This window comes from Lytechinus variegatus, chromosome 8 (genome assembly GCF_018143015.1).
Source record: "Lytechinus variegatus isolate NC3 chromosome 8, Lvar_3.0, whole genome shotgun sequence".
Classification (NCBI taxonomy): domain Eukaryota; kingdom Metazoa; phylum Echinodermata; class Echinoidea; order Temnopleuroida; family Toxopneustidae; genus Lytechinus; species Lytechinus variegatus.
This window is the reverse complement of record NC_054747.1, coordinates 11,444,419-11,457,150: the sequence shown is the minus strand read 5'-3', so window position 1 is coordinate 11,457,150 and position 12,732 is coordinate 11,444,419. Positions and strand designations below refer to the sequence as shown.

At 34.2% G+C, this 12,732-nt stretch overlaps 1 protein-coding gene across 1 annotated transcript; it reads right to left on the bottom strand.

The window, feature by feature from the left end:
• Positions 1-6,662: 6,662 nt before the first annotated feature.
• LOC121420649 lies at positions 6,663-10,021 on the bottom strand. Its single transcript, XM_041615313.1, has 3 exons — positions 10,003-10,021; positions 9,253-9,316; positions 6,663-7,645 (listed from the first exon to the last, which is right to left on the bottom strand). The coding sequence occupies exons 1-3, from the start codon at positions 10,019-10,021 to the stop codon at positions 7,375-7,377; spliced, it is 354 nt and encodes a 117-aa protein (XP_041471247.1). The 3' UTR covers positions 6,663-7,374.
• Between the last annotated feature and the right edge of the window lie 2,711 nt (positions 10,022-12,732).

The window sequence follows — 12,732 nt, the reverse complement described above, 5'->3', positions numbered from 1 at the left end:
CAAACAAAGCTCCATCTATTTTACAAGGCTGGCAGCAGGCTCACGCATTGGCGCTTTTACTAGCTAGCCAGTTAGAGCTCTGTCTCTGCCAGAGCTCTGGGGGACAATTCACTCAGTAAAGGCCTCAATGATGGTGATTTTCTGTTTCAGACAGAGTTTACATTTCATGAATATTATTCAAAACTGCCAATAAAGTTTGATGATTTCTTCATTGTCATATATATTTAAGTTCTTAATGAATACATTCTCACCGAATTTAGACTCCCCAATAGAGAAATGAAATTTTCATGAAAATAAGCGAAAATTTGAAATGTCATAACTTTCTTAATTTACATCCGATTTTGATGAAATTTTCAGCATTGGGCTTGTCTCATTTTTCTCTATTGATTCGAATAAACATTTGTCTGAGGTGGACTTGACCTTTAAAGGGTGAGGCCATAATAACTTGAAAAAACCCCTGTTAAAACATTGACCATAATGCAAGTGGAAAACATAATATAAATGAGTTAGGCATTGTGTTCTATTACATTGTATATGGGCTAATAATCTTTAGGTGTTAAAAACATATTTGTGTTACAATTTCCTCGTGTTGTGTGGCAATACATTCTAAAAAAAGGGTTATCCAATATTGGGTCAAAATAATGGGAACATGTTGGTTGGGTCCAATATTTTCTAAATGTTACAAACTGTTGCGTTGATATAGCCCACTAGGAGGACATGAAAATACTCTGCAAACATGCATGATCCCTTTCAACCAAGTATTGGGTAAAAGTTTACTCAGTGTTTTTTAAGAGTGTACTAACACCTGACCTCTTGTTTTGAAATAATGGCTTCTGAATTAATTATTAATCCAAACCTACTTAAATGCCCAAGTCAAGATATGCATATTTCGTTTATTCAGGTTTAAGCAAATAGATAGTATATGAGAAGTCACATTTGGGGAAAATGTCTCCTCTGCCACTACCACTATACTACTACTATATTACTACTCCTTTAAATAGCTATAGTCCTTCATCTCCTTTTCCCTCTCCTTCGTCTTCCTCTCTCTCCTCCTCTTCCTCATCCTCCTCTTCTTATTCTTCTTCCGGATGATGCCATATAAGCATAGCTATGTACTCGTTCAGTTTGGCTTATCAATGATTCAAATAGTTGCAACTGTCATACATAACGTTGCGGCTTCACTTGCCTATAGTCAGCGGGCGTTATATACATTTTGAAATTGCTCTTAGCTATAATCAAAGTTAAGTGTAAAGAAAAAATATACGACATATTCTACTTACCTTATTGACTTGTTATCCTAAGTTTAAATTTCAACACGGTTACAAAAATACGTTGTTTACGTAGGTTTATGAAGTACACTGGTCTTGATTGAAACCATTCTTACGACGCAGAACGATAAGCCTATGATGGCGTGCTTCATATTCAGTACCATTTAAATGTAATTGGATATTTTAAAGATTGGGAGCATTTTAATATTTTGAACATTGGGAGCATTTTAATATTTTTCTATCAAAGAAGATATTTTGGGCTCATTACGCTATTGCTGTCAATTTCACCCTCAATCATAAAAGGTTTTTGATTGGCTGTTGAGAATAGTTCCCATATCTCCCGTAATAAGCCTTATCATCATTGTTTTAATTTTCACCACTATCATCATCATCATCACCATATCATCATCCTCATCATATTCATCATCATCCCCATCATCATCATATTCATCATCATCCCCATCATCATCATCATCATCATCGCCATCATCATCATCATCATTACAGTGACAAGTAGTGAAGAACACATGTGATACTAAATATTTTTTTAATGGAGAATATTAAATAGCAGGTATTGAACTTTTTAAAATGTGGTTTTCTTTTTGGAATGCAGATACCCCCGCCAAATGGGTTCTTGGAATCCTTTCTTCACATTGTTTTTGCTCATATAAGGAATAATCTAAGTAATTTCAGGTTAAAGAAGAGATTCTAAGCTTTACAATGGTAGGTCACTTATATGTTTTTGTGATTAAGTTATGATAAATCATCGATAAATCTCGGTTTGTTTGTTGTTTGTGGGACGTACTGTGTATATATACCATAAATTTATGATGACATAACGGGTACCTTTTTTACTATGTTCATTAGCATATTTAAATGTTTTGCAGAATGACAAGGTAACTCTGTTTTTTTTCCTCACCTTAGATATGTTAAAATGGATTATGAGTTGATAGACAATTGACCTGAAGTATCACGTATCATGCATACTACACGCACAATGCATGATTAACAAGCAATCTATTATCCAATGTAATATGAATTTGATATAGCGCCTTTAGGTTTCGGCTTCAATACATTGCACACGCACTACCCCATGTTACTAATTTATCTACTCTTCTTTCTATTAACCTTAACCTACTTTGGATATTTTGCAAGCTTAAAGTCCAGGAGGGCTTCCCCCCCCCCCCTTTACGATCCTTCCGCGGATTGCGCGTTCGTGACGAACATTTGCATGTAGGTATATAATACTTCACTTCATTGGTAAATTGCACAAAATTCATATGCAATATATATATATATATATGTATATACATACATACATATATATATATATATGTATATGTGTGTGTGTGTGTGTGTGTAGAAAGTAACTTAATTATGCTAATTTATTCATGAAATCATATTTTTGCTCTGATATACTGTATAAATGAAACTCATACAAAGCTAATTTATAGTGAAAATATTCTTTATGACTTTCTCTGTGTACATATTTTCTTTCATTCATAGACGATGTTCTCACGACCTGGAAAAACCCAACACATAGACCCTCTGTTGTAAACTCGACCCAGTCAAGCAAATGCACAGACGCGCAAATACAACACACACACACACACACACATTACCTTAGATCGTGTATGATATTAACCTTGTTTATCGACACATCGCTTTGTTAGTTGTTGGCAGGAGCAACCGCCTTTTGATAGGCGCCAAAGGTAGAATGGCGCCGTTTGAGGGAATTCCCCAATTTATTCAATAAACCTGTTTTGAAATGTTTTCAAATTATGTTGAAAGGGGAATATTAGCTCTCCGATTAACGGAGGTTTCAAGGACAGAGAAAATGTATTGTCAAGTGCCCTTTATGAATTAAAGTACAACGAAGAAGTCTAAAAAAAAATTGATGAATCCAAACAAAAGTGCCGTCCTTGATTATGAACAAACGTCGTGTATGAAACTTCAGGTTAGTTCCGAAGACTGTTCTGCTTCATCAATATTCGACAAAGACCTCTCAGCTGTTATTTGTCATGTGAGAGGCCTTTTCAATGCACATATACTGTATCATTTAACCCTCCGCAAGACGCAAGGCGAAAAATTCCCCATTAACGAGCCAACAAACGAATCTTTCTAATGAGAATAGCGTTGTATTATGAATTTACAATGGTTAACGTACATTGTATACAAGCCTTCTAACAATGGTAATCGCAATCTTTGTCCTAAAATTGTTGGAATGTATGTATGTGTGTGTTTGTGTACGTGTTTGCAAATAAAACGTAGTCTGTGGGCTGTATTAATGATAATGATAATAATAATAGCCCATTTGTATAAAGCGCTTTTCCCGGAATGGCTCAAAGCGCGATACAGCATATTATTATTTTACATGTATATTATTTGACGAGTTAAGATGATATATATTACCCCGGTCATTGGAATCATTTCAATCCCGGACGAAAAGAGCATAATTACCACTCCCTGGGGAGCATTCCTTGCAATCATCTCAGCCTCATTATGGCGCTGGCAAAATCAAACATACAATATCTTTCGCATCCTAACGGGTACCCATTTAGCGCCTGAGTCGAGAGTGGCGAAGTGTGGATTAGCGCCTTGCCAAAGGAAGTTAGACCGCGGTGGGATTTGAACACCCGACCCCCTGTTTACAAGGCGAGAGTCAAGGCGGTGCCTGCGGTGCCTCTCAAAAAAGTGGTTACTATAGCTAGCAGCTAACAAAGAGATGTATTGCAAATACAAGATCAAAATCAAAAACGATTTTTGTTTATGATGTGTATGCACATGATTGAGTAACAACAACGAGGCTCAATAATTGTGTAAGTTTTATTTTGTCAATGCAGGGAACACGCCATCCATCATTAAACATATTTTAATAATAATAATAATTCAAGTTCTATATTGCGTCTAACAAAATTCCTATAAGCGCTTTACATCGCCAAAAACCCTAACTACTTAACTTAATAAATTAAAATTACTTATCAACTTAACTACCTTACATAACTAAACATCCAACGTTACTACCTTACATATCTAAAATATTAACTTAACTACGGACATATTAAGTGAAAAAAAATCATACTATTTACGGAAGAGATATGTCTTAAGTACTACTTTCAAGGAACTTGAAAGAATGGGATCTTAAGCTAAGAGGAAGTGAGTTCCAGAGTGTAGGAGCCACGACTAAAAATGCTCTGTCGCCATGGGTGTGGGAGGTTGCATTGGGAACAACTTAAAGGTTCTTGTTGGAGTTCCGAAGTGATCGGGAGGATTGGTAGGTGTTGATCATGCTCGCGATGTATGAGGGGGATTTTCCTTTTTAGGGCGGGTATTACTAATGGCTGTGGTAGACAAATTACTTCAGCGCCAAAATATGTGATAATACATGAGGATTTTTTTTAGGAAAATACTCTTATCTAATTTTGAAATGTTTCTTTCCAATTCGCGTCCTCACTTAATCTCAGGTTGGGGGTGCAAAATGGAGTGTGAACTTTTGCTTAGCAAGGATCTTTATTTCATGCTTGTCAGAGATTTTGGGAGTACGATGTTTTTGTAAATGGGCAGATGTTTTCAATCTTATTGCTTTCCAGTGATTTTTTTTTCCGGGGGGATTCTCAAAAAGCAGCTTTAGGTACTCAAGTTTAAACATCAAGTTATAAGAGAGCGCTATGATAATGAATGCAAGAAAAGCCCAAGACCAGGACTTGGGTTTTTCTTACATGCATACCAGATATTCCTCCTTTATTTACGGCATTTTAGATGATTTCAGATTTATTATTTATACAGAAGATGAGTCATTGTATAAGGAACAATTTCCAATTTTTAACTCTATTTCACCAGAAATTGAACTTGGGCCTTTTTTCAGATACTCATTACACTGTTTAAAGAAATAAACGAACCAACGCAGCAAAATACGTACTGCCAGGAATCCATTTCTGTCAGGGAATAATATCGTATAAAACAATAGGCCAGATGCATAAAACGAAGCAATTGCTTTTGCTAGGCTTTTGGATGATTCCGTATGCATTCAAATGAAGTTCAAGCAATCGCTGACTGCATAATTTCCTTGACGAGTAAGTTATTGGTGAGAAGCGTATACATAAAGCGAGTATTTCGCTTGTGCATTTAAACATTTGCTTGTGTTTTTTTTTCAAGCTCCGTCAGAGCAGCTTCATCGTTTGCTTGATCAAGACGTTTGCGTTTTTAGTCATGTTTATGCACCTGGGAGAGCACCCCATGGTGTATCATAGCCTACATGTCCATGTTTTCTTCCTAATAAATGCAAACCAAAAGCCGAATGTATAAATCTATCAAAGAGAAACAAATTAGTAGCAATCGCTGGCAAGCAACTGCTTTTCAGTAGCACAAGTAATAGCCATGATAGCTATTACCAAGCAAAATAAATCATGCTTCGGCAAATGATTTGATTTGATTTACTTATTTCCGTTTCACAATTGGACATAATATGAGAAACGTGATATAACAAGGTTGAAAATATTGCAAGACAAAATATGATATAACATATACATGTATAACATAATCATAGATTTAAGGAACACCATTAATTAGATATATAAAGTCATCTCAAATGACATTTGTATTGAAAAGTAAAACGGAGGGACTTGCCGAAAAAAGCAAAGGTTGTACAAGAGGCAACCCCCTATCTTAGTAACATTACAAAATTACAACAAATAAATATTGGGTCGTGATAGTAATTTTGTTTTAAAATAAATACAAACAATTTTTTTGCACTTGACAAAAACGTATAACTGATGGATCGTGTGGGAAAATATTGAGTTTTACAATATTATAAGAGAGGGGGGGGGGGGGGGGGGGGGGCAGAAAACAGAGGAGTGCAGTACACTAAGTAGAAAGGAAGAAGGCGGGCAGCAGGAGCCGGTACTTAGATTAGTAATTGAACTATAATTACATTAAAAGTTATTCAGCTTGACATGTTTGCAACGAGTATTGCAGAATTAACTTTTTTCAGTTACTTTGCGTTTAAAAATATTTACAGTAGGAGATTCTTTGAAAACTTGAGGAAGAGAGTTCAAGTAGGCAGACCCGGAGAAGACAAATGAGTTTTTTTTTTCAAATAAAGTTACTGTCGTTGCCTTGTTGGGTAGCAGTGTACTGATGCATTTTTATGAAACATATTTGAGAAAATAGTGGGGAGATCGTCCTTGCTTAATATGAACATAAATTGTTTAAGTTCGAAAAGATATCTGTCACTTACTTTAAGAATGTTATTTTCTAAAAAAAAATAAGATATCAGTATGTGATCTAAAGTGTGTTTGAGAAATTGTTCTCAGAGCTTTTTATCTGGAGAAGTAATATTCTATTTAGCTGTTTTTATTCCATAATTAATATATGGTAGGATAATGGTATCATATAATGTTAACAATGTTTGAGTTTATTAACAATTCCAATGTTTCTAGAAATTGTTTTACATATACTATCGATATGAGGCTTCCAGGATCCTTTATCGTCAATAAGGACACCAAAGAATCTGGTAGTGGAAACATTATTAGGAATGAAATTGCTTTATATATGGTAGGATAAGGGTGTAATGTAATGCTAACAAAGTACGGGAAGGGAGAAAATTATTAAATACGAAAGAGAGAACATTATTAAGAACGAAGGGAGAACATTATTAAGACCAAAATTGCTAAATATATGATAGGATAAGGGTGTAATATAATGTTAACAAAGGGCGAGAAGGGAGAAAATGTTTGAGTTTATCAATAATTCCAATGTTTCTAGAAATAGTTTTACATATATTATCGATACGAGGCTTCCAGGATCCTTTGTCGTCAATAAGGACACCAAAGAATCGGGTAGTGGAAACATTATTAAGAACGAAATTGCTTTATTTCATATGCATAACCCTTTTCTAGACAATGCTTGAACCATTTTCTTGTCTTCAGAAAGCGATTGCTAGCGGCCTGAACAACGGCGACGTCATGCTGTTGCTAACACCACTCACAGAAAAGACAGGACTCGAACTCAAAGGTGTAATAGTGCAAATTATCTCTCCTTTAACATCTTTTCCTCAGACGTAGTGTCAAACTAACTTGTTGCAAATTGTTCACGAATAACGTGCTAATTAGTTTTTATATTTATCAATGAGAGCTCCCACTTCTGCCTTATCCAGAGCCTTATCTAGATCGTCAATAAATCCACCTTCACGTTTATCAGCCCATTCATTTAATATATGTTCAATTGCTTCGTTTGTGTCATTTAAATGTTTCTTCAATTTCGTCTGCATGTAGTTGAAGTCAAAACCCAAATGTACACCTAGCTCGTTGTACTTCCCGTGAGGTAGGAGTTTGGATAGCTTGATTATTTCTCCTGGTGTAACCTTTCTCTTCGTTGACCTAAAATACAAACAAAGGAGAATTAAAGCTAATCTAAAAATATTGAAAATGGGTCAGTTATGCAAATACTGAAAATGGGTCAGTTATGCAAATTACGATCGACACCCTCTAGTATCATTTAGCATTCAAAAGGTTTAGTAAACATTTATTGTGTTTACACGGGCATAATTACAACTGGCAGGCAAAATATATTCATTCAATTCTCAATTTTTAAATTTGATATTGCTGATTGACAAAATTGAATGAATATGATTGACAATCTAACACTGATTCTAGGAAGGGTAACTAAAAATAACTTCTTTTTTCCAACTTGGGAAGATATATCACCACTTTGGAACTATTTTTTTACTGGCGGAAGGAGTAGGGCCATATTACTCTCTCAAGTGATGAATTTGATCCTGTCAGGCGTAGTACGTCTTCATAAATGCCGATTTATTTTTGAAATGATCAGGTCAAGGTACACTTTTCTGGTCAGGTATGGAATGTCAGACATTTATCCGTTTCACTGGTAGCAAACATTTAACCCTCGAATGTCATCCTTATTTTGTATGATTTTTTAAAGTGCCACTTCAACCATGTTAACACAGGAGTATGTTTTTGCCCCTGATACCTTGTGTTTCCAGCTCAAGTTAGAATTCAAATTTTGCTAATGTTTCTATTTCTGTTAGTTATAATTCTATATGAATTTAGTGATTGTAAATTCATATTAAAGAGCTATCGACGAAGATTATATCATTCAAAAAGCCTCAGCCCATTACGAGGGGTCTCACCTAAACAGGACAATCTACGAAGATAAAACAAGAAAATACTTCGATTAAAAAAGTGAAATTTGTTTTAAAAAACGGTTAATCTATCCTATATCCTCAATATCATACAAGTTTGGCACATTATATCTATGCAATATACTAATAAATTTTAATATTGACGTGCACTTTTCTTGGATTTGCCAAAACTAAAAATTTCGAAGTAAACATACACAATCTGGCGACTTTTGACCTTCAATAACAATCTCTGGACGTCCCATTGTCAAACTTTGTTTGTTTTTGTCATGTTATATTCACCTTTTAAAAATTAGGCCTTGGGGAATTAATACATTTATTTTGTCGAGGATTTGCTAGCTTTTCACGAAGGTTCGTTTTTTCGCGCCATTCACGGAATATTTTTCACTCCGAAAGAAATCCTGTTCTTAAACATATAATTCCAACATCAAAATATCTTATCTTTCATTTCAGTGTTTAACATATCACCTTTTTAATCCTAGAATAGTATTTGAATAACTATAGTAATAATCTGCTATGCAGGTGAGACGACAAAAAATAAAACGTTGGCAACTCGTTAGGAATAGAAATATATGCAGATGTATCATATTCATCCCTGACGATTGCATTAAAAATGTCAGCATCGAATGTAAGTACACTTAATCTATATTTATCATATTAATTTTCAGACCTTTATTTTGCAATGTATTCATTATTTTGCATTGCTATGGCAGAGTGAAAATATTTCATTAAAGTTTCTACTGGGCAAACCCCAATGAAAGATATGATACCTTGTTATGAATGAGAAGGAAAAATAATGTCACATTCATGGATTAGAATAATACTTACAGTGCTTTGTCCGCATTCGAAGCTGCAGTAGAAGGGTTTCCTGCATTCACTGCAGGGGTTGCGACTAGATAAAATCAAGTATAAAGGATAAAACAACAATAAAAACATTGATAATTTTACCATAGAACGCAATATTATAAGTGCTGCAAACTTTCCTGACAATTCGAAGAAAAACAATGCAATAGGGTAAAGCCAGGGTAACGAAGGGACCGAGAGGGGGGGTTATGATAGTGGTTACCTCTAACTGTCAACATTTTAACATTCTTTTTCAGGTTATAGATTTTTTTTCAGGATATTCGTTATGGGTGAGAATTAAAACTTGTATAATCTGACGATTCCCTCAAAAGAAGGCCGCCATCAATTACAATCTTATCCACTCTCCTGTGATCATTTGTTAATGTTGTTTTTTAATATCATTAAAATGTGAAGTATATGCCAACACCATTTTTTCTAATTACGTATTATGTTTATTTTGTATACATTATGGATTACGTTGCATATTTCAAACAATGTAAATATTTCTATAATGTCTCGTGAACGCAGAAATAAAAATAAAACAAACAAACAAAAAGAAGTAATAATTGTCCTAAGAGTGTTATAATGACTTGCTTTCCGTTGTGAATTTAACTTCGCTGCCCTAATATTGGAAATCTCTCTAAAAACACTGGGGTAACACCGGCTAGCCAGTAGGTGATGCAAGTGCTTCATTCCTGATTGAAACTTCATTTATTGCTCTCAGTCTTCATTCACTATCAATCCCATCTGCCATTAACGTTTTGAGCTTACGTTTTGGGATCCACGCTCTACAAGCAATGCTTTTTAGTGGATCCCTCATTTTTACAATTAAACATGCATTCATTTAATATCTTTGTTACTACATGTGTACATGTTAATGTATTATTGACTTATGGATACAATACAGAAGTTCCTACAAAAATAACATATTGATATCTCAACAGAATTGATTTAACGATTTTATTTTATTTGGCTTTATATACCTAGGGGATTGAAAATGCAGGAAATCAGTCAAGTATACCAACACTCTTAATTGAGTGCAATTTTAATACGTTTAAGGTATTATGAATCACCCTGAAGAATCTAATCAAATGAAGTGATTAAAGGAACTTACAGTAGAATTGTAAGAAATTTTAAAATATATATAAAACCTGTTTGCATGGTTTTTAAATTTGGGAATCTTTTGTGTTCTATATCTTGGTGATAAAAAAGGAAAAGAAATTTTTCAAATATCTGTATTTTTTAGATAAAGGATTTTTCATGTTTTAAACTGTACTTAAAGGATTAGGACTAGGATCAGGATTAGGATCAACGAGAAAAAAACATGCGTGACCCTTCCCTCTCCCCTCCCAAAGAGATTTTATCCTCAATCGCTTAGAGCACTTCCAGTAATCGACTTTTACAATAAAAATATCAAATTGCATCATTTTAAAGGGGTCTAGCTTTACATGTATTTTAGGACTTATGTTAGGCTACCTTACCCCCTCCAGGTGGGAAGAAATCATCAACTAATTCCACAAATCCAGATTCATTCAGTGCCTTGATGAGATCAGGTATTTGCTGCGCTATCATCACCATCATCATCATCAACATCATCTCCAAATCATCATTATCATATCATCCTCATTTTCATCATCACCATATTGTCATCACCATCATCATCATTACCATCATCATCACCACCATCACCACCATCATCACGATCATCATCACCACCATTATCATCACCACCATCAACATCATCACCATATCCTCATCATCATTTTCATCAACATCACCGTATCATCATAATCATAACCATCATCATCATTATCTCTACCATACCATCAACACCGTCATCATTAACATCACCGTCATCATCATCACCATATCATCTTCATCATCACCACCATATCATCATCACAATCATTATCCTCATCGTCATCACCATCATCACCACCATCATCATCGCCACCATGTCATCATTATCATCACCATCATCACCACCACCACCCTATCATAATAATTACCATCATCATCATCAGCCTTATCAGCAATACCATCATATCATTATAATCATCATCATGACCATTACCGTCATTATCATCATCGTCACCACAGTCTTTACCATCATCATCGTTATCACCATCATCATCATTACAATGACAAGTAGTGAAGAAAATAACCATACAGCTACAGTATATGTGATACTAAACATCTGTCTCATGGAGCACTTTGAATATAAGTAATTTTGGCAAATAATATTGTCAAGTGTGTTACATTCAGGGGAGGATTCAGATTATTATTATCATCATTAGTCTTATTTATCATTATTATTTTTGATAATAATATTCTTATCCCTATTATCATTATTATTACTAATATTATTAGTATTATTATTTTAATACATGTTTTATCAGTATTATCATTATCATTGATGTTATTCTTATTATCATTATTATTATTATGGATGTGAAGTCTGAGCCCCCCCCCCCCCCCCTAACAATATTTCAATTGAGAACAACCCTTCAAACATTCTTTCACCACGAAACATTAACCAATAAATAGCAAGTATTGCGAAGCATGATGGGTTTTTTTTCACATACTGCATGAAATCATTAATGTATTGATATATCTGTTCAGAGATAACTGTATAATACAAGTATAATAAATGCAAAATTAACAAAAAGTTGTAACATACCCTTCCTAAACAAAATAATCTAACATGAGAACAAGTGCGTTTTTAAAGATTTCAGAAAGGTGGAAGTTCATGTGATAGCCCTCAGATTATTAGGCCGTTTAATCCACATTATACATGATATAGGTGCTGCTGACTGAATAGCACTTCTTTTCATTATATCAGACACTGTATAATACACCATTACATTTGAATAACAAACACATGTATAATTGAAAGATAATATACTTGTACCATCATACTAAGATTTAGCAAATTATGAGAAATATAACCATTTTTACTAGAGGAATGTAACTATTCAGATGTCTGTTTATGTTGATTACCAAATGCTTAAAATATAATGGCAAATGAAGTCTAGATGATAATCCAACAAAAACGATCTTGAAATTGGGGTTCCTTGACATTTTCTCTGGCGACAATTGCACAAATGGAAAATCTACCAGTTTAATCAAACATAAACCTAACCTGCTAGACTAAATGATCCATATTGATAATCTTTATAATATTCTAAATCATAAACTCTAAGGCCCGTATTCTGAAGTCGGGTTTAACTTAAACTCAGGTTTAAAGTTGTGGTTTAACTATGGACAGCCAATCGTTACATAATCACTGACAATAGAGATATCATACTTCAGCTCATTCTGCTATCAAATCATTCATAATTGTCTAGGAGGTATAAATAGATGATTGTCTTCACCATCGATGAACCAGGAAAGAGCACAGTGAAAAATTAGAAACATACAACTTACTAAAAATTTTGACACTTTTGGCTTCCCATAATTTTAGCA

Excerpts from the sequence above, each read along its gene's own strand:
- LOC121420649 (XM_041615313.1), bottom strand. Across the intron at positions 7,646-9,252 it reads TCGAATGCGGACAAAGCACT|GTCAACGAAGAGAAAGGTTA; the intron begins GTAAGTATTATT and ends TTTGTATTTTAG.